Here is a 24,234-nt window from a genome sequence, read left to right on the forward strand (position 1 = left end):
TCACTTGGAGCTCATATATTACTTTATGCATTGTTCCACACACTGACGTATCGAAGCAGCGTTGTAGGTTTGTGCTAACGCAGATACATGACACTTCTCCGCCATGCGCTGTATCCCTCAAGTTCAGGATTGTACATTACAGATTACCTTTTTTCTCAAAAGTACCTCCTTACCAGAAACAAAACTACAAATAATTCAGATATACACAATACTGCTTGTACCATGCTTGCCATGAAATCCACATATTAAAGATAGCCTATTGAACATGTAATAGGTAGTTAAATGGTGATTAACTAGAACTCTCTGATCTTTCACATGAGTTGTCACAGTCCATTTGAGCAGTCAGGTGCTTGATGCAAGGACCTTTCCTGGGTGGCTTAAACCTTCTAGCTTTATCTAATGTGACCCCAAACTTATACCAGATAAGATTATGGCCAATGCAGTGTTGAGATATCAAAGGCACTCTTTCTTATTCTACCAAATGATAGTACAAATTGAATTCCTAGCACACCCTTGTCTTTTTGAAAGAAATTTGAAGGCTGTCACTACTCTCAGTTTAGTCATCGAGCCAATGCATGATTTTTAACCCTGTGTGAACATGGCGTCTTTTAGAAAGATCAGGATAAGTGCATTTCCAGGGTTGTCAGAAGAGGGTCAAGTCAAAGACTGTTCATTTTCCATGTTACAACACAAAACTGTACATGATATGTGTTACAGAATGTATGCAGCATGGATGTATCTTTCTTGTCTTTTCTCTTTTTGAAGAATAAAAAGAAAAAACAGAACAAGAGAAAAACAGCAACACATTTACTCAACAACTAACCAACCAGGGACAAGTTCTTTTCTTTTTTTTCTTTTTTTTGATTAGCAAAAACATACTATGCATGCTGACTAATTCTTAAAAATGGAAAAGGAAAACTCAAAAAAGAAAATAGTACACAACATGTAAATTATTGCACAAGAGAAAGGCTCGAAGTTTTGCGTCAATGCAAGAGTATTGCCCCGATACAGATCATGCATTCAATGGGTAATGGAAACGGGGTGTGCTGGTGCAGAGCACATGGTCTTAAGCTTCCACCGGATTGGCGAAAGTGGAGTGTTGGGGTTGGGGCAAATCTACAAGGGGCTGGGAATAAACAGGGGACTAATGGCGGACATAGTTGTGGGGAAAAGGTCCCATAGTTCGGCCTTCTACTCTGACTTTATTTCGGTACTCAAAGGACGGTCACTGTGCCATTTTTTCATGTGTTTCTCCAAGGTGCTGTAGACACTGAAGGGCATCTTACAAATTTCACACTTGTACACGTCTTTGCCCACCTGACCGTGGGTCTTCATGTGGCGAGTAAGTTTGGAGCTCTGAGCACAAGCGTAATTGCACAGGTCACACTTGTACGGTCTCTCCCCTGTGTGGCTGCGCCGGTGCACTGTCAGGTTACTGCAGTTCTTGAACACCTTGCCGCAATACTCACAAGTATCACTCCTGCGGCTTTCCTTGGAGGTGGGCCGCCCATGGCCCCCGATGTGCGGTGTGCTGCCGCCGCTTCCTGTTCCACTGCGGCCCGACATCCCCCCGTCCAGTTCCCCCGGTGGGGTCGAGAAACGCAGACTGCCATTCTCTGAAGAATGCTCAGACGAAGAGGCGAAGGGCGATTGTCTGGAATCCCCAAAGTTCAGAAAAGGGTCCTTGAGTTGTCGGGAGGCGGCATAGCCTGCCAACCACTGGGAGTAGACGTTCTCCGTGTTAGGGATTGTGGGAGTGGGCACGTCAAATTCCTTTTCCAGCTTGATGCGTTTGGAGAAAGGACTAAGTGGACTGGGGCTACCCAGAAGTAGTTTCTTAGAGAGGCCGACAGAGGCAGATTCATTGGGAGATGCTCCCCGCCCATTGACTGTCGAGACGGAGCACTCCTCTCCACGAGCTGTCTCCAGCACAGAGTCCCCATCACACATCTCGCGATTGTGGTGATGGTCTCGGTTGAGGTGGTGGTGCAGGTGGTTCTCCTGGGCCATTGCATTCCGTTTGTGCGCGCTGAGGGCTTCGCTGAAGTGCTGCATGCTAGCGGCCAGACCCATCCCCTGCATCACCTCAGGCAGTGAGCGAGGGATCGGCCCTTCGTCGACAATGCCTCCCAGTCGACTTCCGATACCTCCGTTGTTTTCATGCTGACGTGCCGCTTCAAGGTTCAAGCCAAAGTGGTAGCTGTTGTTGTTTCTTCTGGCTGCCCTCTCTACGTTCTGCTCTTCCTCCTCCTCCCCCTCTTCTTCTTCCTCTTCCTCCTCTTCTTCCTCCTCCTCTTCCTCTTCCTCCTCCTCCTCTTCCTCCTCCTCCTCTTCCCCATTCTCACGTAGCATACGGTTGTTCACACTTTTCAGCTTGGCCACCACTGACTTCAGGGCATTGCTCGCACTGCCCAATGGCTCACTTGTGCCAGGCTCTGGAGAGGAGGCTGTTGAGAGTCCATCTTCTGACTTGCCTGTGTTTGGCGAGGAGGATTTGTGCATGTGTGTCTTCATGTGGCGCTTCAGTTTACTAGCCTGTGTACAGGCATGATCACACAGGTGACATTTGTACGGCTTCTCTCCTGTGTGGCTGCGCCGGTGCACTATTAGATTACTCTGAAACTTGAAAGCCTTGCCACAAAACTCACAACACTTTGATTTCAGGGGGTTGGTGGAGGAGGGTGTTGCCCCTGCAGAGGGAAGAGGGGTAGTAGGAGTGGTCTGAGAGCCCACAGGTGACTGCATGGAGCCTTGAAGAGGGGGTGGGGTAGCAAGGTATGGAGGTTTGCTGCCCCCTGCACCTCCTGTGCCTCCACTTCCACCTCCTGTCTGGAATGGCTGGAGCAAGCGCTGCATGGGGCTGGGCCGGCTGGGGGATAGCGGGGGAGTGGACCCTGGCCCTGAGTTGTTGCCCGCCAGCTCCCGTAGCCGCCGTGAGAAGTCCATTGTTGGAGGGGGGTCCAGGGGCAGAGGATTGAGGCGCAGCACCCTGTCAAAGGCACTCGGGTGGTGGGCGGCCAGCGCCAGATCCTCTGGGCTCAGGTGGTGGGGGTCCAGGTGGTTCCTTGGAGGGGGGCTGAACAGGGGTGGCGTGGGAGGGAAACGCTGATGATGTCCCCCACCAGCAGAGCCACCGACGCCAAGTCCACCCCCTGCTCCGATGCTGTCTCTTCCACCTGAGCCCGAGCCGGGGATGCGGAGGAGGTTGAAGGGGCTTGCATCGGGAGGCAGATGGAGACCGTGAAGGGGAGGCTGAGAAGGGCAGTCTGCACCTCCGCCCAGGGAGGAAGGCCCACCCATGCGTGGGGTGAGAGGACTGCCATGTTCACTTTCTAGGTAGATACGAAATCCGTGGGTGTTCTGGGCATGCTGCAGCAAGAACCAGGCGCTGCCGTAGGACTGCTTACATGTAGTGCAGGTATAGGTTGTTGGCTCCTCCTTACCTGTAATGACACAGAGGAATGCATTGGGTTAGACGGCTTTATAGCTGAAACATCCAATTAAACATAATCTTGACTATATTATACATGACAGTATGAATCAGACAATAATAGAGCATGTTTATTGTAAAGACTGAATGAATCTAAACACTACCGTTTTCAATAAAAGACAAAATCAAGGACTTTCAAAGGTTTCCAATGCAATGCTGTCCATTTGAAAACATTAATACAGTCATTGTACATAAACAGTACTGTGTACAGAATTAAATCTATGAAGGACAACTCTGTTCAACTTGGCTGAACCAATCTTTTATTTGAACCTTAGGCCTAACTGTTACAGCTTTTAAGAGTGGTCGGCACATGGTGTTGAGGGCTTTGCAAATACAACAGTAGCTCTTATTGAGGTCATGCCCCACATGAGTAGCATGTGAGAAGGAGCGTGTGTGTGTGTGTATGTGTGTGTGTCTGTGCGCATTTGTTCTTCTCCCAGACTGCTCTGGGACATAATTTCTCCCTTTAGACTGACTGTGAGTCCTCCATTGTCAGCAGGAGAACAAAGAAACAGGGCTATCCCGGCGGACTACCACTTCCCACTGATCTACCAAAAACAGAGATTTGCTGACAAACACACATACACACACACAGGGGCTCACAGGAGAGGCAACGGAGAAGGGAAAAAAAATCCTTTAGACCTTTAAATTACAGCTTCCTTATTTTTGTAGCAACAGTATAATTACTTTTAAAAACATATATCTGATGATCTTTGACAAAATCTCTGGATTTAACTCAATCAGTAGGGAATGAACAACAAAAGCGACGAGATAATCAAAAGAAGAGGGATTAAAGTGAAGAATGATTATATTTGGTATTGTTTCATCCGCATGAGTCTGATCCATAGAGGTATGCACACTGAATTCTAGAGTTTTTCTCATGTGCTGTTCATTCTCCCACCAGTGCTGATCAACCCACAGACAAATGCACACACACACACACAGCCTCACACAGACATAACAGAACCGCCTGAAGAGGGTAAAACAGTTGAAAAGTAAAAACATTTAGCGGAGGAAAAATAACCTCCTCGGTCCGCCTCAGAGCTTCTTCTCTCTGTGAGTCACTTCGAGATGGCGACGAGAGGAACATTTAAAACAATAATTGCCTTTGAATGGCCTCGGCAATGATGGCCTGTGGTGGGACCCGCAATGCATGTGTAATCTCATTACGGGGCCGAACGGATGGCCATCAGTTCGCTTACAAGATTAGATGACAAACAAACCCCAGTTGCTGGTCTTCTATTTAGCACAGTGCAATGCGGGTGCACACGGAGATACGCATTCATACACTAACACACAAACGGATAGCTGCAATCTAATGCAAACATAGTAGAAAAACAAACAGTACAGATATTTGTCACATTGCAGGCATCTAGTTGACACTCTATCAGTGACAGCAGTATAACTACACTAGATCCAGTGATCATGTATTTGAGTCAGTGACAAATAAGTGCTGGTAAGATGAGCAATTCAAAAATATCTTAAAAAATAGTTTTTAAAAGCAGCATCAGGTTTGTTCAAATGTGCATTTAGTATTTTTTGTTGGTTTTATGTCATTTGAAATGACATTTGCACCATAATTACCAAAAGTAAGACTGAATGCTGCTGAAAATGTCAAATGGTGTAACCACAAAAGAATGATAAATATTACATATTTTATCCACCTACAGTGTATTTAAGTGCACTTATACAAATAATTATTTAATTTTTAAAAAAATGAAATAGTTCCTGATTGACATGATTCCTCAGATTATTTTTAATATTTAGAACCCGTATATGTCAGTACAAATATGCTGAGAAAAGAATGTAATACACATAATAAATAAAGCAGTTATTGCATATAAACCCTAAGCAGCATAAAAACTACCACAAGAACTAAAATACTGACACTTTAGGAATAAATTTGTGTATGTTTCCTTTAACCAAAATGAATGAGGTTTGTAGCAAATGTGTAAAATCTCCAACTCTAACCTTTCAAATTCTGGTTAAGGCTGATATGTCCAAATGAGACATTTTATGTGTGGGTAGAAATACAGTGATTTATGGAATAGCAACCACGACAATTACAATCAGCATCCACACATGTCAAAAGTTGCAATACATAATATATTCAAATATGCCTCGATACTGCAATATCACCAGAGCAGAATAAATAAATAAATAGGTGTCATTTCAGGGGTCGTGATATCGATGCTAATTATCTTCGATGATTTTTTTGGGATAAAAAGCTATTTTGCTGGAACGTGTCATCTACAATAAATTAGAAAACATCTCAGTAATATGTTAACAAGTAAGGTGGGTTTTTAAAAAAATAAAAAAAAGAAGCAGAATAGGGATGTATCACCTGCTAATTGCTGGCAGAACGAATATGACAAATTAACAGTGATACTAAAAGGATGTCACGGTTAACATGAAAGCTTTTATACATCAACAACACAGCAATTTACTTGTAATAGCCAGAAAAAGAGAGAGTCAGGTTAAGGTGGAAAAAGAACAGCTTCGACACATATCTGCAAAGGGGAGATATGTGGATGTGCTTGCTGAATGTAGCTCATTTTTTTCAAACAGTGAGGGATTTCTAAACATACATAAACAAATCAGCGTTAGAGTTAAGATTCTATTTACGAGGACGACATCGAAACATTGAAAAGCCAGTGTGAATGTGTTTAGGGTGTGCACTGCGGTCCTGTCTGTCTATGCGGTTCAGCGTTTGGCGAAAGATGTCTCTTTTCTCCCCTGTCTCTCCTTCCATACACACACACACACACACACACTAAAACACACACTTATCCCACATGACCAACAGTTTGGAAAGGCTGCTAAATTATGGATCATTAAAATCGGCACAAATTACCACTAATTGTAGCCACCTGCATCAGATCTAACCTGTGAATATCATTTGCATTATTAGGACTGGGGAGGCTTTATTTTATTTATGCATCTTTTTTTTCCCCCCTATGCTTGGTCCACTCTAGTTCTGGATACTGACAGCACATTTTCCACTTAGATAGAATGGAGAGATGAGTGATGGGTTACATTTTATATTGCTGTGTTATTTCCATTGTCTTTTATATCCATTTATCCAGCATGGTGCTGTCCTTTCCATCGCTCATCAGATAGGTGATGTTGAAAGGGCATTTATTTGTTTGTTTGATTTCTATTTCTAATCAGCACAATCACAACGGTGCCTATCAGAGATCTTCATCCTCATCGACCCAAACTAAACAAGTCAAGCAAGCATTTGTTAGATGGCAATGTCATTTCTGAAGTGTATTTACATGCGTTTTTCATACTGGTGCCATATTTGTGTAAATGAAGGAGGCATCTACTCCAGAATTCCAAATAACTATGAAATACAGAAGGTATTGAAAGCACCTGGACAATTTTAAGTACCTTTTGAAATCATTCTTTGGTTGAACTAGTCACACCTGTTAAATATAGCAACGAGTGACTTGGATGAACCAAGTAGAAATTGCTTTGTTTTAATGGGTCACAAGCCAAAATGGTTGGGAAACACCAGATTCAGCAACTGTGTCTCCTAAGGCATTAATGTGTTGATGTTGATACCCAAGTCTAAGTCTCCAGGCAACCACGTCCAAAAAAAATGTATAAATAACTCAAGTGATTCATGCATGATAATGGATGTATCGAAAGATGAATCGGGGGGCCCGTAATTCATCAACACTGCTGTCATTTGATGAATCTAAAGCAGCACAATAAGGATTTGTTGCTTTTTTATGTTTTTTTGTTTTTTGTCAGATGAAGATGTGAACATAATACTGAGCAAAACAAGAGCGAAGCAAAAAAAAAAGAATAGTGTAACTCTTAAGCTAATACGCTCCTTTTTGACTCGTAGCTCAGACTTGTCTGCGCGCTGATTGAAACTGTAAGGTTAATGGATTTTAGAGTAGGCGACCGCTCCACTCTGTCTCTCTGTAATATACTCCCATCAGCCACTTCATTAGGCAAACTCTCCACCACTCTGAGGTAGAAAAATGAAGTGAGAAAGCGGAATGGAGAAAAGAGAGATGAAGACAGATAGAGTCAGAGAGGGGAAAGACAGAGACGAGATAGGAGTAATCCCTCCGGTTTAAGTTTAGATAGAGGTGACAAATACCTGCTGCAACTTTTAAGCTCGGGTACGGTAGGTATGGACGGAGGAAGAGGAAGGTGGGAGATGGAGGTAAATTATAGAATTCGGTTCTTTACTTTGGCAAACTGTCAGAGCTGTACAGACACTACTGAGACTCCAGAGAAACACACACACTAGCACAGTTTCAGAAATGTCCTAACACTCAGTACCAGCCATGCTACAGTGACAAGCACAGGCATTAAGCCCTATTAAGCCAAGGGCATTGCCTGGACACTTATGTGGTGCTAGATGGAAGAGGGAGGCAGTAAGGCAGCTTGGCTCATGTTTCACAGGTCTTGTGTGTCTGTGTGTGTGTGTGTGAGATAGAAAGAGATACAGAGAGAGAGAGTTTGTGTGTGGCAACTTGCTCTAGCTCTATCCATCCCTCTCCAAAGGAAGTGTAACACTCTGATCCAAAGGCTGTCCAAGGAGCTGAAATAATGCCAGTGCACCAAACTGAGGAGACATACTGTGCATCAAGAAAAAATGGGGAGGAGAGGGTTCATTCACAAGAAGCATCAAACATGCACATCAAATGTTGGAGAGATTTTCTTTATCTCCTGACTTTCTTATATCAACTGTGCTGTAATGCTTTTTCTTCCTTTCTAATTTGCAGTCATAGTGAGAATTCAAGCCGAATTGTGGATTTAGTTAATTAGCAGCTTTACCATGGTTCAATGGTGAGAGAGACCAGAATAGTGCAAATGCCTCAAAACATTAAAATCCACTTCCTATGATGTACACCTCAGAAGTCATGTTTATGGTTTAAAGGTTCGTTAAATACATGGTCTTCTTCTTCTTCTTTACATTGTTTGAAAGGGTTCTCCTGTGATGGAATGTAACCAAGCAACATGAGATTTATATTTTCTGCATTCAAGCAATCAGCAATGGTTCGTCAACCATCTACATGGAAATCTATGCCGGCTATACAAGTGTACTGACCGGCCATGCACATCACGTGGTTGCCATTGTGATTTCTACTGCACATGTGTGAAACATGTCAACATACACAGTATAATATTAATAGAACTGCCTGTGTGTCTGTATATCGGGGCTCTTAGTGGTACTACATGGGTAACGTAAGAGCACATTTACGGTTTTCAAATTCTCTTTAATGAATCCACCACAGAACATCAGTCTCCATAGCTGTCTGTTCTTCAGCCAGTCAGTCTGTCCTGTAAATTAGCTGGATTGCTACCATTAAATCCCTCTCAGACCAGCTGGGAAAGAAAACTGGTTGCCAGGTCTTGGCCACCAGCTCCAACAGACCTACCACTATCTTATTATATGAAATTGATCCATCTCTACAAACTCAGTTTCTTCTTCTTTCATCAGCCATCCCTTGAAATATTTTCTCTCCATGACTTCCTTCCCTGTGTCTCTATATCCTCCCTTTCTATCCCCCCTATTCCTCTCTTTTTCTCTTCCATCCACATTGAGCTACAATAAGGGACTGTCTCCTCTACAGCCCTCCCTCCCCATCTCCTCCTCCATCCTCCCCCCCCCCTCTCTCTTTCCACCCATCGGTGGCTCTCTGGTGGTGTCCTTGGCTGGGTCCACCTCTGGGTGAGATGATAGTAATTGAGGTAATGGAACATTGCTGAAACAGGATTAGGTACGCATACTGGGAGTGAGGGACAATGTCCCTTAATACAATTTGGGATTTCTATCTGAGCCTCAGGCTTTCAGGATCTGCTGCTTATATTTACATCTGGGCATCGCTACCCAACCCTGATCACCTCCTGCTCTTACCTTAAAGGGATACCTGGACAGTTTTAGCCTGGCATGTATAAAATGTCTGGATGAGATATGTTAAATTGATTGCTGCATCATTTTTGTCCTACTAAAACAACGTTACAGTCTTAGAAAACTGTCAATCTGCATTGCTGATGTCTGCTTGAGCAAGAAACTGGATCGTTGCCCACTTTGGTGCAGTTTCTCTATGCATTTACTTGACCTCTAACCTCTAAATGGACAAAGGGTAAGTCAGCCAGCAGTACTCATAGAATCCAGTGAGACATGAGAGTTTCAGGGCAAAGAACAAATGCATGCTTTGTAAAAAAAAAAAAAAAAAAAAAAAACTAAATGAAATTCCACCAAAATTGCCATCATATTTATTTGAAACAACACAAATTACCAGGAATATGTATGGAATGTCATATGGACAATAATCTCAATATTATCATAGTATTTTTTTGTAATAATGAGTTCAATTCTTTTGTCTTTCTTCCCTCTCTTCACCTCTCTCTCTTTCATAACCCACATGTGTTTTCAATGGCACAAACTGCTTGCTGATCAACACTCACATGCTCATATCTCATTACCCCCACTATACATTTGTACTGTAACTGATACACTGCTCCACTTAAATAAAAGCTCTTTCACGACTCTAGGAGCAAACCATACCAGAGAATTTTTTTTTTGTTCAAATGGTTTCAGCAGGACGAGAAATCATCAACTCCATTCTTCCTCCCTGATTCCCCGCTGTCCTCCCTTCATCGTCACCCACAAAAGGGCAACAGTTGCGGTTTCCTGGTATGGGCCGTAAAACAGTCTGTTTTATTGCCCCGAAAGCACTTAACCATATCATTGTTGTCATGTGAAAATCTTGTTACCCTAATTATGTCTCTTTTCATGTTTTAATTTCTGTACTCTATGTTCTCGCTGACCCTCGGGCATATATCTGCGAAACCATTTCAAAACCCTGTTGGTTAAACTCAAAAAGGCATTGCGGTCAAGTTCAAAGCAAAGTTTGTTACGAAATCCAGGAGAACAACAAAAATAAGAACATTCATGCATACTTTAGTGGCGTTCTATTAAATTGTCACTAAATTCCCATAACTTCTATATTGGTACATACACTGTCATACCAATGCATTGGGTTCTGTTCTAAAGCAACTTGCGCCGAGTCCAAGAAGAAGGGATCTATTCTCCTCTCCTCCCCAATTATTTCCCCCCCTATGCTCAAGCTTTCTTACTAACTGGACAGTGAACAATTGGAATGCAAACAGTGGCAGCTGGTGTCCTGTCCGCTCACTTAGGGGAGCGACATAGTCAAATAACAACATGAGTGCAATTGCTCAAAAAGGCGGTGTTCTGCTTGGAAAGAAATCAGACTCTATTACTGGCTACGAGTCGCCGGCTAGATCAAAGCAACTTCCCCAAACACTGCAGTTGGAAGAAAAGTATGCAAAAAGAATGGATGGGTACTCATAAAAAGGGGTAGGCAGACAAAAGAAAAGGGATCAATCCTGCTTGTCCTGCAGTCACGTTGGATCCTGGACTGTTTGTTGAGCTTCTATCAAGAAGCAACCACTCCACATTGACAAATGAAAAGACTTTGTATCTACATCCCATACATTGTCAGTGGTGTGTGTATCTATTGGCTGGAGAGGTCTTTGATAGTGTAAATGTTGCTTGGTGGTGTTATTCCATGGCATTATCAAGGAACTGTACATACACCATAAAGGCCTCAGTGTGATTACATTAGAGCTTATTGGAACTTACTAGTAGCAACCTTCCAAAAGACAATCCAATGGTCTTGTCCATTTCCACATCTCATTTTGAACCTTTCAAACGTCTCCTACCTACACTATGAATGCTTACGAGGATATACCATCTAAAAGTGTGAGTGTCGTCTGAGGTGTGATTCATCGCTTCAAGGACTACAAAACACACAAAAGGCAAAAAAGGTCTTGGAGAGAATTTGGGTAACCAGTAGGATGCAGTCAGATGAGTTTACGGTGGTATGTGGCCATTCTGAGAAGCAATGAGAAGTGGTCGGACATCCTACTTGTACAAACTATACTAAATCCCTGAGGATGACTGTATCTACCTACAAAGAATCACTGATGGGTGACATCCATTCCACACAAGCATCCCAGTTCTACGTTCAAGACATGAGTACGTTCCATTTACACTAATATTCTGGTTTGGGCTGGGTTTTCAGAGTATCTTGTTTAACTTATTGTTTGGTTTCTGACTTCTTGGACACTTGAACTCTTTAATGTCTTATCATTTCTATCGATTAAAGATTAGAGTCAATTTATCCTTCATTAATCATTAACATCATTATCTACCGCGTGACTCGAGTTGAAAAGGCATCTGCATAAACAAGGTAGAGTAGGGGATTAAAAGAGTATCAATGGTACTAATCCAACAAACAAATATTTCAATATGGATAAAGCCTTTTTAAACCAGAATATGTTTACATGCTTCAACACAGTATAGGAAAAAACCATGATCATAACCAGGATACTAGCATGCATGTAAACATAGTGATTGGGAACTGCATGGCCCCGATGTATCTAAGAATGTCTTGATGTGTCTCACACAGAACGAGTGGAGTGACGGCTACTTTTTACAACAAAGACTTACAAAGTACAGACTGAAAATCTTGAAACTTAACAAAACCACCTTTTTATCTTCAAAAGAAAACAGTTCAATCGGCATTTAAGTTGTCAGATTCATAAATATTGAACGTCAAGGTGAAAAGACATTATAAAGCGACTGGTCAAAAGCCGTATAAGTTGAACTTAAAATAGCAACAAACAACTTTTCTTTCTTTTTTTTTTTCAAATAGAAGCCTCCATGCCTGACAATAATGATCGGGTATTTTTATGGAAGAAAAGAACTATGAATGCATTTGAATAACCCAAAACAGCAATGGATTATTGAGCCTGTCTGATTACACGCTGTGTGTGTGTGTGCATGGATGTTCGCGAGAATGCGTGTATCTGTGCGCTCCTGCTGAACAGCCATACACTCTCGGCTGATGAGCAAAAAATATCAATACCGTCTGTCCCTGAGTGTGTGAGAGTGTGTGTGTGTGTGTGTGTGTGGGTGTGTGTGTGTGTGTGTGTGTGTGTGTGTGTGTGTGTGTGTGTGTGTGTGTGTGTGTGTGTGGGATATATCAATACCTTCTGTCTCTGTGTTTGGAACCCCTGCTGGGCTGCAGACTGTGCTATCTGCAACTCTCTCGCTCATACGTGTGTGTGTGTGTGTGTGTGTGTGTGTGTGTGTGTGTGTGTGTGCGTGTGTGTGTCCGTCCGTCCACCCATTATAGCCACCATGTGACAAAGTTTCCTTTTCTTTCTCTTTGTCTCACACACAAACACACGGTCCCTCTATTGCACACAAACATACACATACACATACACACACACACACACACACACACAGAGTAATGTATCTCGTAAAGGCTGTTCTAATGACACAGCCAGGGCCCTTAAACTGTGTTTATAAATGTAATTAAATGGACCGGCCTTTGTAGAAGCATCCAAGCGCACTGTAGCAGTGATCCAGTGTGTGCGCACGTGTGCATGAGTGAGAGTGTGTGTGTGTCCATTTGGAAGGCCGGTACTCATGATGGCAGGGACAGCCTCCACTTAACCCTAAACCGCCATGGTGAAATTACAGAGCATCCAAATTACAGCACTTATGTGAGTAGAGAGAGAGAGGGGTTTGAAAGAGGGAACTTAGTCCTAACACACACACACACACACACACACACAATATTCAATGACTCAGCTTGTGGACTTCCACTTGAATGCAGAAACTTACTTTCAACTTCTAATCTGTTGCAGATTGGTGACCTTCATCAGAGTTTATGTGGTCATTTTAGGTTGGGTTTGAAAGTTATTGTCGCTGCACGCAGACATTTGATTGATTGATCGCATGCACGCCGAATAACACCGTACGTCTTTAACTTTAGTTAAAGTTCATACTCAGTTCCACCTGATTTATCATTTACGGACATAAAGACGTAGATTTCATAAAGTTACAGTGGTGTATCCTGAAAAGCAGATGTGTAGACTGACATTGGAGTACCACAATTACATACATGCAAGCACACACTCCTCATAGATTACTTGTTGTAAAATGCTTCCTCTCATTATCACAAATCTCTGTGTGTCTGATATGCCTCCAAACTCTTTGATTTATCACTAAAGGCAGTCTTCCTGGGTCGTATCTCATCGTCTCACCAGTACCTGAAGCATGTCTGATGAATTTAGGATGCGGTTCAGTCAGTGTTGGAGGTGTCCAGTGCGTGAACAAATACTATATCTTAAAGCTGAGGTGAGTTTATGGAATATTAATTCAGTAAATTGACCAAATCAGTCGTGATGCTTTGGGATCTTTGCTGCAGATAGGTGACACTTGAGCATTTAAACCAGTAACAGGCAGAACATAATTAGACTGAAAGCAGAACCATTATATCACAGCTTATGATAAGAAGCTATAATAAATTAGAATAATTAGAATAATATAATAAGAAGAAGTAGAAGAAGAAAACTGACATAGTTCATGAGTGAAAATCTTTGTCCTGAACTGAATAAAATCAGCAAAGTGATTCCACCATAATGTATTCAACTGATTTCAATGACACTCATTTTTTATTATGAAGAAATTTGAGGCTCAAAACCATTCAATTTAAATCAGCTACTGGCAGTTTCAATACAAAAAAATCCCCCCCCCCCATATATGTGAAAGTGAATGAACTGCAGTGAACAAGTTAGAAAAGGTAAATTATGTTATTGCTAAAAATGTCTGCTTTATTTTTTCCTGGAAGCACACACATGCACACACTCATGTGCACACACACATATACACTCACTCTCACACACACACACACACACACACACACACACACGCTTATGTCTCAAATCCCTGATGAGACTAGAGCACACGCTGAGAGGAAGCAGATTTTCTTTAGTGCCACAAGCAAGAGGTTGGTGGTCACTGCAAGACACACACACACACACACACACACACACACACACACACACACACACACACACACACACACACACACACACACACACATAGTCTGGTATTGAGTGATCTGCAGAGACCTGCAACAGCTGCCAAGCAGGACAATTCAGTCATCGGTGTGTGTGTGTGTGCGCATGTGTGTGTGTGTGTGTGTGTGTGTGTGTGTGTGTGTGTGTGTGTGTGTGTGTGTGTGTGTGTGTGTGTGTGTGTGTGTGTGTTGCAGTGACCACAATGGGAGATCACTCTGAGCCGAGCAAACACCTCAGCTGGCCGGAGGCCCACACACACACACACACACACACACACACACACACACACACACACATGTACAGCGCTTTGCTTCCTCTCTCTCATCTAATCCCTCCTCCGCCCAGTTGGTTTCATCCCTCCATCTGTCCATCAACATTGCATACAGGTGGCTGCCCTCTCTCTTTCTCTCTCTCTCTCTCTGTCTCCTTTTTCTCCATTCTGTTGCTCAATCCCCCTTTTTTATTTTCCACATTCCATCTTTTTTTCTCTCTCTCTCTTCATCTCTTTCACTGCCTCTTTTCTTCCCCCGATGATTCAGGAACAAAATGAAAAGAAAGGAGTAAGAGAGGAGTGGGGAAGTCTAGGAAGTCAAGGGGGGGGGTGAGGAAAGAGGTCGTGAATCCCTTAAACACACACACACACAGACACACACACACACACATCTAACAGCAACACGTAGACAAGCTGCGACTCGACCCAAAGACGACGCGCCGCTGCCAAAAAACCCTTTTGCACATCTATTCTTTCAGTCCATCACACCCACCCTTCCACTTTCCCTCCCTCTATTCCTCCACCCATCCATCCTTTTAATCCCTCCATCCTCCCCTCCCAGGTGGGAAGCACTCAGCGCCGTCTCTTTAATTGTATTCATCCGACAAAGCCAATCGATAGAGGACATATTTAATACAAATTTATGACTATTAGCCATCAGCGATAAAAAGCCTCGGTTTTTTTTTCTTTCTCCAAGATAGCTTTGGTTTGTGGTGAAAGAGAAGAGGAGGAGGAGGAGGAGGAGGTGGTGGAGGAGGAGGAGGAAGGAGAGGAAATACATGCCATCCTGCTTTTAACACAAACAGCCTCCCACAGTCTCACTGTCTGACCTTGGAGAGATACGGTTTAAGCTGCAACACACACACAAAAAAAAAACCACGAGAATTCGAGATTTTTATTTTTTTTCTTCTTCCCTTTTCTTTTCAGACAAGGCTTCAACTTCAAGTGGGTCTCGGGTGTATTTGGGAGGTTTTTCAAGCACTTGATTTCAGCGCACGGCTCACAAGAGGATTTCATGACGGACTCGCACAATATACACTGGTACAATATTTTTTTCCAATGTGAGAGTTATAAGCTCCTTCCCCATCCTATAAATGACAAAAAACTGAGGTTGATTGCGACATTAAAATAGGAGCAAGATACACTTTACATACTCTACACACTACATATACATATATACTCATCGTGTGTGTTAAAAGGTACATTTGGACACTTTTTGATGAAATCTAGCTTAAACTAGAAAAACTCCAAAGTTTCGTGATTTTGGTGACTTCTCTGTTCACACACACACAGAGAGACAAACAGTGAGTGTTGTGATGAGATAAAGCACAAAGACAAACTCCCCTCCAGCGCTCCTTCACAACCTTGTCTACTTAACAAACACTGTAGGCTTGATTCATTAGAGCTGTAGTCACTACACCCTGAGAGCCCTATCGATCCCCCAGACGTTTTCTACAGGCCGGGGTAAAAAAAAAAAAAAAAAAAAAAACAACGGAAAAAAAAAAAACTGACAGCTGAGAGAAAGAGAGATTAAGAAGGAGGAGGAGGAGAAAAAAAAGAAAGGGGGAAAAAAAGCAGCAGCAGCAGTAAGAGAGACAGGCTGGAATATATGGCTCTGTTAATACGTAGCGAGCAGCAGTTTACCTGCCTCTTTAAATTCATTCTAGTGTGCAAAGGCGACTGTGACGGCTCCCGGAGAGACAAGCCTTACCCCCCCCCCCCCCTTCTCCCTCCACTACCCTCTCCCTCCGCTCCGCTCGTCGCCAAAGGAAATCTTTCGGCCTCCAAGAGAAACAAGGTGTGCATGAGGCTGGAACCGAAAGTCAAATGATGGAGAGATTTTTGCAAAAAGCAGCAGTCAAATGTATTGGACAGACAGTGAGAGTTAGCTCTGTAGCTCTGTGGTAGGTTAACTCATCATCATCATCCTCGTGCATTTAAACTGATTCTTATTTGTGCAACTGACTTAAGCACCTTTAAAAAGGGATATAATGTGATATTAACAAGTGTCACAATCAATAAAGAGAAGAGAGAACAGCTTTTTTTCCCCCTTTTTTCTGAAGAATGTATCAATTTAAAAAGGTGATCATCCACACTCCCCCAAAAATGTGTGATATGGGTGTAAAAGCCAGATTTTTGTGGTGCAATTATAAGTTTTAACAAACTTAAAGTCAAGTTTTTTTCCATTATGTAATAATTTTTTCTAATTTATTTTATCAGCCTCAGTCTTCATATTTTTCTGTGTTGGAAACTAAGGAAGCTATTGGTCGCGACGCAGACACGAGCGGCACATTTTCTGCACATTTTCTGCACATTTTCTGCACATTCTCTGCACTCTGGCTTCGTATCAAAACTACAAATCACAAGAAAAGCTCTATTCTTCTATTCAAAATCCTGTTCGTGCTATCATAAATGCTAAATATAGCTCTTTCCTTGCACAATCAGCTTCTTTTCAGACCATAAAATGCAATGTTTCCACTGCTTTAAGTGAGAGTTAGTAGCCAATAAAAACACTGACCAGGATCTTCTCTATCACAACCAGCCAAACTGCACAACACTGAGGGAACTAATGGAAAATCACACATTAGGAATATATATCTCTATCTATAATTATGCTACTTAAAATGTTTGCTTGATTTAAAGGTGCAAACTAGTCAAATGTATCTTATATTTTAAGTGGTTTAAGCTCACTTCAGCTCCTCATCTGAAACTTTTTTATCAGGTGTGTAAAAGTGGAAATATAAAGAAATTTAGATATGTGAGGGTGCATGAGTCCACATCAATATAACAGAGGGCTAAATGCACTTAAAAATTGTATATATAAAAAAAAAAATCCCCCAAAATACCAAAAAATCACCCAAAATTTAAGGCGTCACAACTGTGTTGCACACCTGCATGAGCATAAGGTATAGATAACACTTGCTAAAAGAGTTGTGTGTTTGTGTGTGAAGCAGTATTCATTTCTGCATGCACAAATACACAAACACACACACACACAAACAAACATACACACACAAACACAAACACAGAGAGACTGACATATGCCTGGGGCCTGGCCACCACCGGAGGACAAAAAGGCCAGTAAATAATTGAGAAGTGTGAAAAGCAACAGAGGGAGGAGGGAAAAAGAGAGAGGGGGGGGGGGGGGGGGGGGGCAGGGCTACAATACATGCAGGTGTTTATATGTGATGTCTGTTGATCTCTTCAGTATTCATGAGTCCAGTGTGGACTCTTTTTATGTGTCCGAGAATCTACGCACGTGTGACAAGTTGTGTGAGCATCTAACTGTGTGTGTGTGTGTGTGTGTGTGTGTGTGTGTGTGTGTGTGTGTGTGTGTGTGTGTGTGTGTGTGTGTGCGTGTGCGTGTGTGTGTGTGTGTGTGTGTGTGTATGTGTGTCCAAAGATGCCTCCATTAGTGATTTGGAAAGTGGTGTGGGGGGGCCTGGCATTCCCATCAGACCCAGTATGGCCTAAGTGCTGCACCACACACACTCCAAAACCCCAACCAGCCCCCGCCCTCATGGGCACAGACTCGGATGCCCCTCAGCCCACCCTTTAATCCTACCTAGGACGACCTAGTAGCGCCTCTCAGCCGGGTCCAAAAACACCACACACACACACACACACACACACACACACGGTCCACACTAATGACCAAACCCAAACAGCTCCCAAACAACTCTGGAAAGCTATTAGGAGAGGGCATTTTGTTGGGGAAGTGATTTTTTTTTTATATGCCATTAAAAGCCATGGATAAAATGGGCATTCGCGTAAATACAGCCACAGGTCGGAAGGGGATAGCCAAACGAGGATAATTGACAAACCAGACTTCCCCCCCTGAGATAAAGGTAGAGGAGTGTCCACATGTTGAGGATGTAGAGCAAGTAACAAAAAAAGACTTTCTTTAGTTTCCACTTTGCTTCTATTTTTTTTATGTCTTTGCTTCATTTTGTAACTTTGTAACTGTCCCATGTCCTGTTTTGGACATTTGGACAATTTTTAGCTTTTGATCTCTATGAGTTTCTGACAACTTTTACATCGAGTAGACATTACATGCTATAGCTCATATACTGTACATTGAACTCACCACACATGAGATTACAACAGTTTGCAGGCAATCTTGCAAGGAGTATAAGTATGTTACAAAGCATGTGGAGTATGAATAGGAGCTTAAACAGTTGAAGAAGTAGCAGAAAAGTCTCTTTATAATATGATAAACAGCATCTGATTAAAACCTGAATTTGGATTTAAGGCTTAAATGAAGGGAAAAACATTTAAAGAGCAAGAAGCCACCACCTCTTTAAATGTTTTCCCTTCATTTACGCCCTAAATCTGAATTATTGGTGTTATCAGATGCTATTTATTAGGTTATAAAGAGTCTGTTTAAGCCGCTCATGCTATTGGACACTACAGCTTCTCTCTTTAATGCTACACTGGATCTCCAAATCATTTATTTGTTCCCTCCTTAATATATGTCATGCTTATTTCCTCATTCATACTCTATATACGCCTTGTAACATACTTACACTCATGCACCTGCAACAGTGTAACTCTATGCAGTCATGTAGTTTGTGACGGTAGGAATCCAGTGTGTCGAATCAGCGCTATTAATTCATGTAATATAGTAATAATGAAATTAAGATGAAGCACCTCCCTGTATAAGAGTTGAATCTCATCCATACGTTCCTCTCGTCTAAACACACCTGCGCTGGTGCTTTTTGAGCATTTTTTTTGGACGTGCTTTCTCCAAACTTTTTCGTCCCTTTCAGAAGTTTTCGGGACCTGCTTTTCAAATTTTATGGACTGCTTTTCGGACAGACCTTAAAACATCTGCACATCTGCGTTTTTACGGCTTTCACTTGCTCTCTCTCTCTCTCTCTCTATCTCTCTCTCTCTCTCTCTCTCTCTCTATCATGTCCTGTTTCGTCCCTCTGCCAGCGTAATAACTTCTGGCGTGTGACCGACGCTCGCGTGTTTCAGAGTCGTTTAAGATTGTTTTACTAACGTAAAAGGTAAAAACGGGCGGGGACTTATGACTTATTTTTTGCTTTGTGTTTGTTGTAAAAAGCTTGAGATTTGAATTCAGACAGAGAGCTCATATAGAGTGCTCCTGACAGGGAGTTAAAATAGCTGTGCTTCCAGGGTAAACAGGGTCCATTCTTTGGAAGCGGAGAGTGCAGGGAATCACGTCAGGTCAGGTCCAGACACGATTTAGAGCCCAATACGCGCTGACGCAACTTTTTCCTAGAGGGAGACGCTCGGCTTGGCATACCTGTTTATTACTACCTGCTCTTTTTCTTATCTCCTCTCTTCTCTTTGCTCCTCTTTTTTTTTTATTCGTCTTTGTCTCTCCTCTTCAGAACACAGGAGGGTTTTTGAGAAAGACATAACATAACCATCACTCATCGCCAACCACACACACACACACACACACACACACACATACCTGGCTCAGGCCTTATTCGGCATTAACAGCAATCACTCAGCACCTGGGCAGCATTTCTATGGCCCCCGTGATAAACAGAGAGCGAGAGAACACACAAGTAAGAAAGAGGAAACCTTCGGGGCACCCTCGGGGCCTGACACGCACACCCTCCTCACATTTTAGGGGTTGGTATATCTTCCTCGTCCTCATTAGCCTCTTAATAACCCACAAGGTCATCATATTCATAACAGCTGTTAGGCAATCTTTAGAAAAAGAATAAGTCCCGATGAGAAGGTCACTCAGCTTATTAGACGAACCTGTTAGTGTTTGCTATAGCTGGGATAAATCCTGGTCAGGTTGGGAGCGGCCACAGCAGAGAGGGAAAAAATGGTTTTACAGTTACGTGTTAGAACACGAGGTAGCACGAGTCCACGAGACATGCAAATGAGACGAAGCACTTTTTTACGGTTTTCTTTTAAATTGGCCGCGTTGCGCTTTTGTTCTCGACTTTCCCAAAAAGAATTCCGTCATTTCGGCGAGAAGGAAACGAGAGAATGAGCTGCTGGAAACAGCTGGGATGCAGAGCAAGAACTAAATGTGACAGTTGATAACTCTTTTGTTTTCTATGCTGGTCGGTCTCACACTACAAGAATACATAAGACAATGTAAAGCATATATGATAACAATCAAAATGTGGGAGATAAGCTGGAGCACGTGATATACGTCCCATTAACTGTACCGTCCCATTCCCAACTTATACATTATAGACATAAATACATTTTTAAAGCGTTGGTATTGGCTGTCAGATATCATCCACTGTTTCATAGACTCATCCAATATTTATGTTCTTTTCCAGGCAATATGGTGGTTGGCCAACTTTATTTGATTAAGTGATAAAAGCATACAAACATCCCACAACATCCCACACACACACACACACAAACACATACACACATACTGTACCATCAAATGTGAGAGCTCTCCAGTAGGAAAGTTTTATTGCATGTATTAAAGTGTCACTTCATCCAATATTACTCCCTAATAGTATCAAAGCCTGTAGATAATGTTTTCAATTTAGCTTTACAGTCTTTTGAGATTATTGCTGCTATTCCAACACAATGGAGGTCACAGCATTGAAAATATGCATATGGAAAAAAACCTAAAACAACATTTTTTTCTCCCAAAAGCAGCCTAGTTAATGTAATCATCTAATACCTTTAGATACTGTAAAAAAAAAAAAATACAGTACTATATATATAAGTATACAGTATACTTTTAGAATTTGGGTGAACTGACCCTTTAAAATGTTTTACTTTTTGTCCACTTATTTAGTATATGTGGGGCACAGAGCAGCGTTTCATGTAATAAATTAATATTTTCAAACCACAAACTACATTTTGCCTTCCACAGCAGCCTGTAAAACCCTGCACCACTTCTCTTTAAAACTGTTATACAATCGCTATATTTCTTCTTTTCCCAGACCTGCTACCTGTAAACTACACTCCCCCATCTCTCTCTCTCTCTCTCTCTCTCTCTCTCTCTCTCTCTCTCTCTCTCTCTCTCTCTCTCTCTCTCTCTCTCTTTGTCTGTCTGTCTATGTCCCCCGCCCCTCTCTTTTTACTCCCATTCCCTGCAGCTGAGCCCTGTAAATCAAGTTGAAACATAGCTCTGCATATGTGTGTGTGTGTGTGTGTGTATGTGTGTGTGTGTGTATATATATATAATGTGTGTTGGCTACTAACCGCTGCCAAAAAATGTGTCCCAACTGCCCCCCCACCCTGCCCTCCCCTTCCTTCATATACGTCTGTCTATAGGAGGAGGAAGAGCCAGAGGGGGTGAAGGCGTGTGTGTGTGTGTGTGTATGTGCGTGCGTGTGTGTGTGTGTGTGTGTGTGGGATTAAGTTTGGTGCTATCTGTCAGGGTCATACGGGTTGAAGGAACATATCCTAGACACGCTTATCTCAAGTGGTGCAGGGAGAAAACACAACCACAACTGTGCTGGTGAGTCCTGTCTGCAGGTTGTTTTGTGAGAGGAAGAAAGAAAGAAAGAAAGAAAGAAAGAAAGAAAGAAAGAAAGAAAGAAAGAAAGAAAGAAAGAAAGAAAGAAAGAAAGAAAGAAAGAAAGAAAGAAAGAAAGAAAGAAAGAAAGAAAGAAAGAATAGTATGATATGCCAGAAGTGTGTGGGTGATGTAGTATATATGGCTAATCCAGCAAATTACATACCTGGAAAAAACAGGCAGTGTATGTCATCAATCATACTAAAAGGATGGCAATAAAGCTGCTCTGCTTACTGACTTCCAACACTGTCCACAATGGCCTCATACACACACACACACACACACACACACACACACAACATTAGCTCCAACATGCCTCTTTTTACTATTTAAAAAAAAATGCATTTAAACTCACATCAGAGGCTGAGAAACATCATAGATTTTTCTTCAGGTATTCGGGAAGAGCTCTCTCTCCCGTTACAAATACTGTAACTACGGTAGTACAAAAAGTGACACAGTCTAATCAAGTGGAGCTAGTGTTCAGTTACACTTTAAAGACAGAGCTCCTGTTTTATAAATAGAATCCCCAAAAATCTCTGACAGCTGACTTGAATGTTTACGGTCATATCTACAGAGTCAACCTAGAGTGTGTATTTGTACGATATTCATAAGCAGTTTGTTTGAAAGGCATCATTTAAGAAGCTTCAGAATCATGAAACAAGGTAGTATACCATATGTACACTGTTTGGTCAAAATGATCCACAGTTCCATTGTGTCAGTATAATGTTGGTTTATGATAAAGATTGTAATGGGTTGGGAGTGCGTGTGTGTATGTGTATGCATTTTTAAAAATTATTATTATTATTATTATTTTCTCGAGTTCTACAGAAATACGACACAAGGTCTGACCCATTCTTTAGATATTGATAGGTATGTTCACTGTCAGAAAGCTACTATGTCCAAAAAAACAACATATGTGAATTAAATGTAAGTTAAGAGAATAAAATAAAAGTTGTCACATTTACATTTATCATTTAACACATTTGCTTTGGTTATTAGTGTTGCATTTATCACAGTCCAGTAATAACAGTGCCACTGATCTTTCCTTCTTTTTTTTTTAAATGCATGATCTCAACAGTGAGCAGTGTGAGGGAAGCGAGCCAGTTAGTGTTTCTATTACCGTAATTCAATACAAATGTGTCTTATGAGAAAGCAAAAGACCGATGTGACATCAGCTTGTGATTATAGCTCCGTGCTTTGCTGTTAAAACGTGTTACCCAAAACTTCGAGGAAGTCTTTTTTTTTTTCTTTTTTTTTTTGCAGGGTGTGATAGAGGGAGCATGTGTGTGTGAGTGTGTGTGTGTGAGGGGAGAAAGTGTCAAAAGCGTGCCATATTTAGGCCAGACTGGCACACACAGTGAAGACAGACTAACTGTTGCTTTTCACACATTTCACCCAATCTTTTTTTTTTTACCATCTGCCCTCCCTCTTTGTCTCCACCTGTGTGTATCGCTCTCTTTCCCTTCTGTCGTTCCTTCCTAAACTGCCACAGCCACCCTTTTCTTCCTCCTCTCTCCATTAAAAACGCCTCAAGGTCTCGACGAGGCAGCGGCTCATCTCGCACGTCTCACACAAAAAAAAAAAAAAAAAAAAAAAAAACCCTGACGGCCATCACAGCTCTGCTAAAGCCGTCTCTGGCCTTAAAATGGCTCCTATTTAAATCCAGTAAAAGAGCGTAATATCATAAGGGAAAGGCTGCGACTATATGTGACTCACACACTCAGACACACAAACACACACACACACACGCACACAGTCATTCCTACAGAAATCGTATGCACAGACAGACGTGTTTCGCCTCAACAGGTATTCACGTTTCTCACTACCTGTTTTTGTCAGGCCGGCAGCCAGATGTGTGCGCGTGTGAAAGAGGAACCGGCCGCTCCGTCTGTGTGATAACGCACGGAGGGGCAGGTGTTGCCAGTCAACCCTATCATTAGGCCTAAGCTCGAGAAGTTTCGAGTGTATCAGTCAAAATGAGAAATTCCGATAATTTCTCAAAAAAATAGTTGCCAAATTTTCCAAGTTGACACAGACGTGCGGCAGCGGGGATGT

General features: G+C 42.2%; 1 protein-coding gene across 2 annotated transcripts in view; it reads right to left on the reverse strand.

Moving 5' to 3' along the window:
• Nucleotides 1-1,191: 1,191 nt before the first annotated feature.
• Nucleotides 1,192-24,234, reverse strand: part of LOC133991783 (B-cell lymphoma/leukemia 11A-like) — a 50,662-nt gene continuing 27,619 nt past the window's right edge. For both annotated transcript variants that reach the window (XM_062430332.1, XM_062430331.1), the window contains exon 3: nucleotides 1,192-3,443. In XM_062430332.1, coding sequence (XP_062286316.1) covers nucleotides 1,192-3,443 — 2,252 coding nt within the window. The remainder of the gene's footprint in view (nucleotides 3,444-24,234) is intronic.

This window comes from Scomber scombrus, chromosome 12 (genome assembly GCF_963691925.1).
Source record: "Scomber scombrus chromosome 12, fScoSco1.1, whole genome shotgun sequence".
Lineage (NCBI taxonomy): Eukaryota > Metazoa > Chordata > Actinopteri > Scombriformes > Scombridae > Scomber > Scomber scombrus.